At 38.4% G+C, this 12,489-nt stretch overlaps 1 protein-coding gene across 1 annotated transcript in view; it reads left to right on the forward strand.

Annotated features, from left to right (window-relative positions):
- LOC109936120 (N-alpha-acetyltransferase 15, NatA auxiliary subunit) overlaps positions 1–12,489 on the forward strand; it is a 66,727-nt gene that overhangs the window by 38,341 nt on the left and 15,897 nt on the right. Inside the window, exon 5 of the mRNA XM_048597793.1 lies at positions 9,870–10,004. Within this exon, the coding sequence (XP_048453750.1) occupies positions 9,870–10,004 (135 nt within the window). The remainder of the gene's footprint in view (positions 1–9,869; positions 10,005–12,489) is intronic.

A 12,489-nucleotide genomic window follows, 5' to 3' on the forward strand; every position in this document is an offset into this window, starting at 1 on the left:
CCTGTTTTTGCAATGTAAGTGGAATATGACCACACTTCTTTGTTTTTACTGAGCAAAGGACAATGGATGCAGCCAATCCCTACTGCTTCCATGAGGCAGCACTCTAACCAATTAGTCAATTTACAAAGTTTGAATTCAAGCAGTTAATTGAGCCAGTAAGTAGTTTCTACAGCATCTCCTTGCCAACTATGGTCCAACTATACAACGTCCTCTTCATGATGTATATTCTGTTCTCTTCTAAAACTGATTTTCTTGCATTTTGGTTGTAGTGAGTCCAAGACTAAAAGTTTTGACTCAATGTCGTCTTTCACTCACTGTGTCCCTATCATGACAATCTTTATGTCTGACTGTTTCTCACCTGAACAGCAACGATCAAGACCTGATAGGGCTAGTGTGGTAAATGTGGCATCACAAATGAAAAATTCATTTGAGGCTATATCCCTAAAACCGATTCAGCTGGTCTGCCAATTGTAATGTTGAGATCTGATATGGGTAAAGAAAGTTTTAATCCAATGAAAACCTGCATTATTTATAGATTTTTGTCTAACAAGCAATCTTGACAGTTTGAACTCACTGCTCTGCCGTTCCATTGGAAGCTAGATGATATAATGGAGCTCTGTTGTCTTCGTCTTTGTTTGTCTTTAATTTTGCAAATTCTTAACAAAGCTCAGGACTATTGTCAAATAAAACTACTTCTGGGAACACATAAGCAGCGAACTAACCGAAATCTGGATTTTTACAATTTGTCATTTAATACATCAGAAGCTCCTTTACCATGACTTATCTGTCACCATAAATAACTTTTGCTCTTCAAATTCTATGAAACTTATGTACAGGCCTAACACACAGGTCGCCATTTCTGTTATTTTAAAGGTACTGAAAGCAGATGCTTTACTGCGGCTTGATGTATACTACAGCATTTCATTGTGTTTTACCGTGGCCTTTTGGAACCTAGTTACCAAAGATTGCCCATCATTCACCTCTTTCTCAAACGCATTCCTAAGTGCAGTCTTCTCGATTAACATTGCAACTGCACAATCTATATTTCAGGGTTTACAATTCTGGCTCCTCTGGGTGATACAACCCTACCATCTGACAACTCATTCGTATGCGTAACAATGGCCTGGTTCCTACATTCCTAAATCTGTCTTGGCTATCCATTTGTGATGTAGTTGTCCACTCTTGTCAACACAGAGTGCCACGAGTTGTTCTACCAACAGTATTTGCTGTGACTACCAACTGATCTAGGTATGAAAAGAAAAAAATGCTTCTTTTCTTATGGGTCTCTTACAGATCATCTATATTTAATATTATACTTATAAGCAAACAAAATCAAACCCAATCTCAAAACTCAGGTGTAGCTAAAGTGGATACTGGAGACTTTGGTTTCCACATGACTGTCACTGACTTATGGTTAGTTTAAATTGTAAAGCTATGAGCATACAAGTATTTATGACGTTTTTTTTGTCCAAAATTCAAAGTCAGTATTTCACATTCTAAGCACAATTTTAACATTAGTACCATGATAAGCAAATACAGTTGGTCTCGCCTCAACACTATCAGTACATGAAAGATTGCAGCACCTACTCCACGTTGAGAAGCTTCATATTTAGCTTAATTTGAAAATACTGTAATGTCAGCCTCAAAGCCTCTACACATTGGCTTTTATGCAAATTCAGCACTCTGCCATACTCTTCCATCTAAGTGCATAGAACAGAGTTCCTTGAGATGATTCAACGGATGCAACAATGTTGCCAAATCTGGTATGAATTTACTGCAGTAATTTACTCAACCAATAATGATCTGAACTGAAACGTTCCAAGGGTGTAGCACATTTATTACTTAAACCTTAACCTTGGTAGGATTTAACTCATAATTGGTTACCCTATGTCCCAAGTACTGTACAGGTATTTGAAGCATTTCACATTTGTATGCCTTCAGTTGAACTGCATATGTCTTATCAAACATGGGAGCACCTTTTTCAGTCTATTATTATGGGTGTGCCTGTTGGAGCTGAAATAAGCTGTGTCATCCAAGTAGCAGACCCTGAATTCCTTGCAAAGTTACGTTGTTCTAACTGGAAAATTACAAGGGCTGAAGATATACAAAATGGCAGCTCATGACCTGCAATGGACTTCTGCATTGGTGATCATTTAAGATTTAGACTCCAGTAATACAAATCCCAGATGGGCATTTGTCAGATTTAACTTTTGAAAATATTTGGTTTCCTGGCAACGTTGTGAATAAGCCCTCTCCATCTAACCAGCTATAGGGTGGATAATGTCCTGATTTATGGTTACCTTGTAATCACCATATTCTTGCACACCCATTTGATTTAGTTTACTGCAGTTGATCTAGTGCTAAATCATTGTGTCCTGCTTGAGAGAATGTTGTCATCCTTTTTTTATTCGTCGTTCCCTCAGTAGCCTACAACTAGAAACCAAGCTCTCCGCTAAAGAGCATCTGAAATTAAAAGTGGTTTAAACTGCTTTGTTTAGCTGTAGCACAGGTGACCCATCTAAGCTTTGTGTAGTGTGAATTTAGGGATCTATGTGTAACTTGGGCAGAACGTGGCTGAACAGAGTGAAGTTGTGAGTTTACATGGGAGAATTAAGGGAAAGAGGTGCTCCTTTTTGTAGCCTTCTTTATCTCTAGGTTTTATTTCTATACAGGGAAGAATTTGATTTTAACTTCCTTTACTCATAAAACTATTCATTATTAGAATAATTTAAGGTATGATAGGGCAGCTTGACCATGTGCAGTGTCTCTCCTGTGGTATGTGGGAAGTCGTGGATGTACCATGTGTCCTTGACCAACATAGCTGTTGGAGGTGCAGGAACTTGACCTCTGATTTCAGTTGTCTGATTTCCAAAATCCAATGCTGTGCACTGCAAGTCACAGAACTGTCGACAGCACATTTAGGGAGGAAGTTGCACCATCTGTTATGAGCATGCAGGTGGATTGGAACAAGATGACTACTAAGCTGTCTCATCGTCTCAGGGACTTCTGCACAATCTTCCTTGTTAAGTAGTTTTCCATTTTGGATGCTGGTGAGGGCAATAAATCTGCAAATAAGCAAAAACCAAATCCTTACTACCACAGGTAGCTCAGCTTCACAGGAGGGCCAAAGAAGAGTTGAAGGATAGGAACGATAGGGAGGTTCATTGTGGGAGCAAACAGATGTTTCTGTAGTCATAGATGTGACTCCTGGATGGTATGTTGGTTCCCTGATACCAGGGCCAGGGATAACAACTGCAGGACTTTATCATGTGTGAGGGTGAACGGTTGGAGTTGGAGTTCAGATTGTACCAACAGCATGAGAAAGATGAGCCCCTTTTTTAAAAAAAAAAAAAGTTTTAGGAAGTTCGAAAATAACTAAGACTCAAAAGCAGCAATCCCAGGAATATTGTGTCCCATGTACTAGTGCGCACAGGAGTTGGAGGATTGTTCAGTTTAATGTGTAGCTGGAGAATTGTTGCAAGGAGGAGGGCATCAGATTTCTCAAGCATTGGGACTGACAGGATCACTACAAGATGACTGGGTTGCACCCTAATGGAACTGGAATGAACATCCTTGTTGGGCAATTTGCTGGTACTGTTGAGGGTTTAAACTAGATTGGGAGGGGATACGGGATCTTGTGAGGACGTTCAGATTGGAAGGAAGCCAAATTGGTAACCAGAACTAGAAAAGTAGTAAGCACAATTAGGAAGTGGATGAAATTAAGGTGGGCATTATAGTGGATCAAACATTTTCACTGTGAAGCTACAAATAAAGTTAGATGGATGTGATTTAATTGCCATTATGGAGACATTCAAATGTGACTATGGCTGGGAATTGAACATTCTGATCTTTTCTTCATTTGAGAAGAGTATAGGGAGAGGTAAAGGAGGTGAAGTGCTGCTGCTGTTAAGGATTGAGAGTAGTATATTAATGGGAGAGATTCTTAGACTTGAAGGTTCAAGATGTACAAGCAGTTTAGGTGAAGCTAAAAAACAGCAAAAGGCAGGAAACATTGGGGGTTGTTTATCGGCCACTAAGTTTAAGTGGTAACGGTAAAAATCAGAAAATTAGAGCTGCATGTAACATAGGTAATGGATGACTTCAATTTGTATGCAGACTGGGTACACCTAATTAGCACATACTTTGGAGGGCAATTTTCTGGAGTGTGTACGAGTTTCTGGAGTAACACATTAAGGAACCAACTAGGGGATAAAACTATTGTTTTCATGGAGGAAGATACAGAAAATATCTCAGAAATTCAAAAGAGCACAGGGGACTTGTGCAAATGAACAGAAATAAAACTTGCATTAATTAAGAGGTAGTACTTGAACAGTTATCCAGATTTAATGTTGATAAATTCCCTGGAGCAGAAGAATTACACCCAGAATATTGAAGAAGTGACATGAGGGATAGTGGATGCATTTGTGGTCATCTTTTAAATTTCAGATGCAGGATGAATGTTTTCTCATCTGCGGGATCTTCTGGAGCCAGCCGGGGGAGGCATTAGAATCAGATGACCATTGGGACTAACATGATTTTTTTTCATTTGGAGAGGATGGTTAGTTTTACAAGTTCTTTGCCCCAGAGGGCTTTAGAAGCTTTTAATGTGTTCAGGACTGATACTTTATAAAACTTCTATATATTAAAAACCACTAGGTTTAAGGGGGTAATGCAGGTGTTGAAGTAGATCAGCTGTGAGCTCGTTGAATGCCAGCACAAGCTTGAAGGGCTAATTGGCCCACTCTTCCTATTTCTGAGTTCTAAAATTCTACACATCCCGGAAACATTACCACAGACTAGAAGATGACTAATGTATCCCCACTAATTAAGGGAGGAAGAGAGAGAATGGAGAACTACAGATGTGTTAGTTTGGTGTCAATAGTAGGGAAATCCTATGAATCTGTTATGTGATAAAGGGATCCTTAAAATAACTCTGGACAGAGTCAACATGGGTTTCTGAATAGGAAAACTTGTTTGACAAACTGGTTGGAATTTATTTTTTGATTATGCTGCTTGTAACATATATAAAGGAGATCCAATGGTGCGCTATGTTGGATTTTTAGAAGGCTCTTAGTAAGGTCCTACATAAATGTTTAGTAAACAAAATTAGAACACACAGGATTGAGGGTAATATGCTGCTGGAAAAATGGAGTTAATGTTTCAAGTCCAGTATGACTTTGGAAGATGGTGGAAATGTGATTGGGGGGAAGATGCAGTGTGGTCAAGGGATTTGGACAGGCTTAGTGTATGAATAAGAACATGGCAGATGGTATAACGTGACTAAGTGTGAAATTATTCACTTTGGTAGAAGAAACAAAGGCTGAATATTTCTTAAATAGTGAGAGGTTGTAAAGTGTTGATATTCAAGGAGGTCCTCCTTGATGCATCAGTAAAGGCTAGCATGTGGGTGGAGCAAGGAATTAGGAAGGCAAATAGTTAGTTGACTTTCATCACAAGGGTCTTTGAGTACCAAAATAAAGATGTTTTGCTGCAATTGTATTGAGTCTTGTTGAGACTGCACCCGGTGTATTGTGTAGAGTTTTGGTCTCCTTATCTAAAGAAGAATGTACCTACACTGTAGGAGTATAGTGGAGGTCCACGAGGCTAATTCCCACGATAGTGAGATTGTCTTCTCAGGAGACATTGATGAAACTGGGCCTGTATTCCCCGGAGTTGCAAAGAATGGGAAGTGATTTCGTTGAAACTTGCAAAGTCATTGTGACAAGGTGGACATGGATAGGATGTTTCCCCTGGCTACTAGGTCTAGCACCAGGAATGCAATCTCGGACTTGGGTCAAGTCATTTAAGACAGAAATTAGAAATTTAATCGCTGGTTGAAATTTTCTACCTCTGACGGCTGTGGAAGCTTGATTATTCTTCATTCTTAATCTTTCTTCTTATCTAAGAAGACATCAGGGGATATGAGATAATGGGGGAAAATCCAAAGAAGGTGGTGAACAGCTATAATCTGTTTAAATGGTAAAGAGGGAGTGATGGTCTGAATGGATTAGTCCTGCTCTTCTTTCTTGTGTACAGTGAAGTTCTGATGAAAGGACAGCTCAACTTGAAAGTTTCTCTCCAAAAATGCTGTTTGATTTGCTGAATATTTCCTTTTTTTTAATTTCTGTAATCATGAACTGCCATTGTATTCCTCTGAACTCTTCTTTAGCCTTGTATCATTGAATCAGTTTCACTAAATACGATGAATCTATTTTTATTGATCACATCATCTTGTGATTTGAATTTTGCTTCACAGCAAAAAAGCTTGCTGCAATTAAGTGATGCTACCAAGTCTAGTTTTTCACCTTTAACCAAAATGCTTATTGCTTGTTGTGCATGACTAGAATCAACACAGTTCCATTTAGGGCTCTTAGTAATTTTTCCAGCTGATATTGACTTAACTTTCATCATACAATAACTTGGGAATCCAACTGACTGATGTACCCATGTCAATCTCCAAGTCTGCTGGCTTCCATATATCACTAATTGAACCATGAAGTCATGCAAATTTCTACAGAGCATTAATTATGTCTGATTTTGAATCTTAACCGGCCACTAATCAGTCTATTCTTTGACAGTTCTTTGCAATGACTGATCTTTCCTCTAGCTAATTTTTTTCAGGTTGACTTCTTGTGACGTGTCTGGGCAAGGTGATCCATACTTGGAGCTGTATCACTCTGCCTTCACCATTGGAGAATTGTCTAATGCTGGCCTAAGCACCAACAACAAGTCTTTCTTATACCACTGGTAAGACGAGAGGCTGTTGTTGGGGTCTTCTGCATACGCAACTGCAGCTTATCTACCTCCTGCCTGAAGATTGTTAACTCTCTGACATTTCTCATCATATTCTGCCAAATCCATGGGCCAGCACAGCAAGGTGTTTCAGGGATCAGTGTGAGTGATGTCATCTACTTCCTTTTGAACGTGCTCATTCTTTAAAGCTGCAAACAAACCCGTCTCAACATGCTGTCTTCAAATTCTAAAAAAATTCGAATGAATTGACAATTTTTTTCAAGGCTACGATGAGCTTCTCCAATGTCCCCTCTAAGGAGTCTTTTTCTTACTCTAAAATGATAGCTTGCTGTAATCTCTAATGGCTTGGTGTTGTACTATGGCTCAAACTTAATCAAAATGGCTAATGGCATCAGGTCTTTTAGCTTTGCTGCTATGAGCAGATTCTTGATCACTTGTGCTTCTATGCCTGGCTCAAACAAAAATATCAACCTTTTTCTTTCCACCACTTTCTGGTTGGCAGCTGGATTGTCAAGATCTTTGAGAGTATTGTTACAAATAAAAAGCATTTGTAAGTGCTTCAGGTATACCCCTAAAGGTTTGGTCACAGCGGTATGCTCCAGTCACCCAACAAATACTGTAGGCATAGCAATCTTTGCGTACAACATCGATTTTAGACAGATATTAAGCCTTCTCCCTCAAAGAAGAGCACTCAAGTTCCTCAGTTGATTAGCTGGAAACTTTTCTGACTCCATTTTTTTCATATAGGAAATCCATGATCTTTATTGTTGTCACCAAATTTGTCACATCTTAACAGATATTACCAATTGTGTGGACAACCTTGGTGTTGGTACCAGGCTAGTTTATTACAGTTTTGCCATAATATGTAACCGTATAAATGGCCAGAAGGATAATGTGATTTGACTTTCTCCAAAGTTTATTTTAGGCTGTACATTTTGATATTTGAGTCCGATTTGTTGATCAGTATACGTTGCATTTTCTCTGCAAAAAGACTTTTTTCTTTGTTTTTTTTAACCCTTATGGCACTAGCTGCTGGATTTGTTGCGTTTCCCACAAATGTTTTGCCCATCAGTCTCTTGAAACCTTGAAAGTATTAATTAATTCATTCATTCATCTGTTCATGGCATTGTGGGTGTCACTAGCTAGACCAGCATTTATTGTCTGTCCTTGATTGTCCAGAGGTCACTTAACACTCAGCCACATTGCTGCGGGTCTGGAGTCACATGTAGGCCAGAGCAGGTAAGCTCAGCAGTTTCCTTCCCTAAAGGACATTCTTATACCATTAATAAGAATTGAAAAATAACACCAAAATGACTGTTTTTAAATAACTCTGTGTTGAATATTTTTGAGCAAATGTACTCTTGAAGTCATTAGCCATATGTAATTTGTTTACAGATATCATGCAGTTTTATTGTTCATCTTTTCCTTTCACAGAAAAGCTTTTAAAATTATGCACAGTTAATGTTTATTTTCTCAAGTGCATTCATTGAGTTGTTCACTAAATTTGCCCTGTGCTCATTTGGAGTGAATGGCATTGTAAATGTATTATTTTCACACACTATTGCTAGTGAATGTTACAAGCTTTATCTGTTGATGTAGAATTTTCTTAGCATTTGTTTTGGGGACATCTTTATTGTGTCATTGGAAAGAAGTACCATTTGAAGAGGTACTGAGTCATATGGATCACAACAGTCTTGATTTTGAATTTTGAAGTATAATGAGCTAATTGCTATACTAAGAATACCCAAGGCTAGGAGTGGGGGAGGGACAATAATCGAAAAATCTCATTTGAGCATAAATTACTGTAGGCTACGTCTAAATTCTCAAGTGTCTAAGATCTATAAGCATAAGTGGAAGAGTACTTCAAGATGGTTACTGCATTGAAAGAATTTTTTTTAAAACCCTTCAGCATATGTTGCCTCCTTGGTACAAGATAGCATGAAAGCTTTCATTTGTACTTCTGTCACCTGCCAGATAATAATGGCTGCAGCATAGACATCAGCTTGTAAGAAGGTTAAGTTATAGACAATGGGTTAGAATTAGCAACTATAAGTTGTTGACATCAAAAAAGCTGCCCACTAGGATTTTGAAATCTCTCTGATGTGCTGACTTCACTTTGCTAGTTAGTTGGTTTCTGACCCAAATCAAGGTAATCTGTGTCCTACACTTTTGATGTCATCGAACAAGATAAGCAGCCAAGCACATTGAAATAATCTCACGGCGTGTATGTTCCCAACGCAGGAGATCGGCACTGCCATTAAGCATGGCCGCTGTGATCCATCTGCGCGTGCATAGTTGCACCCGTGATGCCACACCAGCTGTTGACGGTAATTGAAGCAATTCACAGTTTCTTTATTTTTATGTAATTTTTTGGCACAAATTGGGTCCAAGGATCTTGACTTTCAATTTTCCCCCAGAATCATTTCTTCAAAATTTACATGTATTTCTTTGGCTGTGATTACTTTATTTATATTTATTTAGAATGCGTAGGACCTGCTGCTAAATGCAAGTTTAAAAGCAGCATCCCAATTCTGTGCACCCAGATGTGATTCTTCGCATAGCAAAGGCATTGGTCCCAAATTCAACCATATTCTCAAACTGCAAAGCATGAAATAAAAACACTGAATTACTCCCTTTTTTTTTCAGGATGTGTTCAGATGTTTTCCTCTTATTGTAACATTCCTTGCTGTCCTATATCTAGGTTGGGTTAGAGTACCATTACGGAAGGGAACTAATATTCTTTTAGCATGAAGCTTCAATTTGAAGACAAAAATCAAAATACCGTGGGTATTAACAATATGAAGTAAGAGAAAATGTTTAAAATATTCAGTCTGTCAGGCATCATTTATAGAAAGGGAATGTATTATTGTTTGATCTCAGTGGCCTTTATCAGTTTTAAGATATTTATGTGGAGAAAGCATTCTACTTTACCCATTACTTGATGACAAATGCACTTCTAATTACTGTTACTTTGAATTCTAGTTCAAAACCAAATGCTATTCTTTGGTTATTTGTAAAATTTTCAACTTGAACAGAAATTTATAAACTTAAAAGCAGCGTATTTTCATACAATTTAATAATAAGCCACAGACCTACATGTGTTTGGTATATTTCAGGAGACCAGGTATCAGTTGCTTCAGCTTCGCCCTGCTCAGCGAGCGTCCTGGATTGGCTATGCTATTGCATACCATTTACTGGAAGATTATGACATGGCTTCTAAAATTCTAGAAGAATTCAGAAAGACACAGCAGGTATGCTATAGTGTACTCATAGCTTTAACAGTAGTTTGATAGAATTTGTTCAATTCTCCCCAGCAAACAACTTCGTTTCCCTACCCTATCTTCCTGATGACAAATCCATGGCAACTGCCATCTGAAAGTACAGGAGCGGCAGATACATGGGAACACCACGGTCTGCATGTTCGCATCAAACCATTCACCATCCTGACTTGGAAATATACTTGCTGTTCCTTCACTGTCGATTTGTCAAAACCCTAGAGCTCTCCCGAATTGTATTGTGGGTCTACTATTCCAAATGGATTGCAGTGGTTCAAGAAGGTACTTCACATTTTCAAGGGTAATTGGGAATGGTCAATAAATGCAGGCCTAGTCAGTGACACCTATATTCCATGAATTAATAAAGTGCAGCTAGAAATATTGAATGCCCATTTGTTTTTTAAGATCATTCTATTATTACTACTATTACAGAGGAGTGGTTGACACCTCTGATAATTAAAACCAAAACAGCCAGAGAGGCTCGTCTTGCCTCAGTCTGTTAAAGGGAATGTGAAAAGTGGTATACCTGTCTCTCACCTCTCATTATCTTTATAAAGGAGAGGTGAAATAAGATGAGCTCCTGACAGTCACTCTACAATCAACAAGTAACAACTTATTTATCTAACTCAAACAGTTAACTAATTAACAGAACTACTTACAAACCAAACAATTCCCCCTTAACTACGAACTATTCCAGAATAAAACAAAATTCTAATGGTATGCTGTTCCAATAAATACAAATCTCACTTATATAAGTCAATGAAATAAGAAAAATAAATTAAAACTTAATCTATCGAAATTACAGTCAGGATAAATCTTCTGGAATGTTCTTTGCCTTCTCCGCTGTCCTCCAGCCTTCCCCTGTCAAATTCTTGTGTCAGGAATATTAGCTAAGAGTGCCATAATACATTTTTTTTTAAAAATGGTGCTTACTGTGAGAGATTATAGATTTCTGTGAGAGCCCGAGTTTTACTCTTCTGATGGCAGTTTGCAGTCTCACTGACTTTCAAAAATCCTCTTCTTGTAAAACCTTAATGACTCATTAATTTTCTTACAATAGGATTGGTTTATATGTGTCAACACCATCAAATTTAAACTCAGTTGGTTTTTAGTCTCTAAGTGCCTGGATAGTCAAGCTGGTTACCTTAACATCAAAACAAGCCTAGGTTGCTAACCATACAGCCAGTTGATACACAAGTCTCGATTTAAGTACTGTCTGTGCTTCTGTAGCTGCTTGCAGACATTTTTTTTTTATCTCCAAGCTTAGTAAAGCACATCACCTGTTAAAGGGACCATGCACCCTTCCCTCCCCTATCATTTTTACAAACAACTTCTAACATCCTGCCTTCCAGTTCACAAGTACAGTACCTAAATTCGCAACACCATAATCATAATCTTTTGTATTGCATCTTGCGATATGTGCATTTGCAGTGATTTAATATGCATCATATTTCCACACCCTGATTCTTCATTTTTCTGAATTATGTTGTATTCTAATGCTTATCTCTCCCAATTCTCAGTGCATCTTTTACCTCCCCTCTCTTTCATCCCAGTTCTTCTTTCCCTTCCATATTATTGACCATCTCATTACCACTAGCTAACCTTATTGTGTGGACCTTTGTCCCATCCCTGTTAATCCTTGTGCCCCAGAACAGAGCCCAGGAATCAGAATCCCTCCCTTTTGCAGCCTTTCTCCAATCACGCATTAACTCACACATTATCTGTTTATATATGTTATATATAATGTTTATTGGCATTGTTGGCTGGGGCATTGCTAGGTCTGGAGCATATACCTTCATTATTACTGCTGGGATGCTGTCAAGTTTCATAGTCTTCATCTAATGGCGGTATCTGTTGTTTCAGCTGTTGCTCAATATCATGTATAATAAGTCAAACTTGGCTGATGGCTGGCTTTTATGGCGCTGGTAAATGTGGGAGATGTAAAGATGGGTCATCCATTCGCCACTTCAGGTTAAAGATAGTTGTTAATGCTCTTGTCTCGTCCTTTGCACTATATGGAGACACCAAAAGATACGTCAAAAGCCTACTTGAATCCACGTGAAGTACAGAAGTAGCCTTAAATGTATTGCCTTGCCTGATCCCTGTTTTTTAAAAAAAAAAAGTACTGAATGGCTGCTGAACTTTTTGGTAGGGGAAGAGAAACAGCCAGAGATCATGGTCAATGTTGAAAACAAACGTAGAAAAGAATTAAACAATTTCAGCAACTATGGAGGGAAGTTAAAGAATATTTTTCCAAGTTGACAATTTCTGGACAAGCCAAATATCATGTACTAGTTTATATATAAACAGTTAGCTAAAGCAAGTTAATGTGTGACTGACTGGAGAAAGGATGCAAAAGGGAGGGATTCTGATTCCTGGGCCCAGTTCTGGGGTGCAAGGATTAATAGGGATGGGACAAAGGTTGTCGTTTTTGGAGGCCATCATATCAGGCTCAGGACAT

This window comes from Rhincodon typus, chromosome 1 (assembly GCF_021869965.1).
Source record: "Rhincodon typus isolate 14 chromosome 1, sRhiTyp1.1, whole genome shotgun sequence".
NCBI lineage: Eukaryota > Metazoa > Chordata > Chondrichthyes > Orectolobiformes > Rhincodontidae > Rhincodon > Rhincodon typus.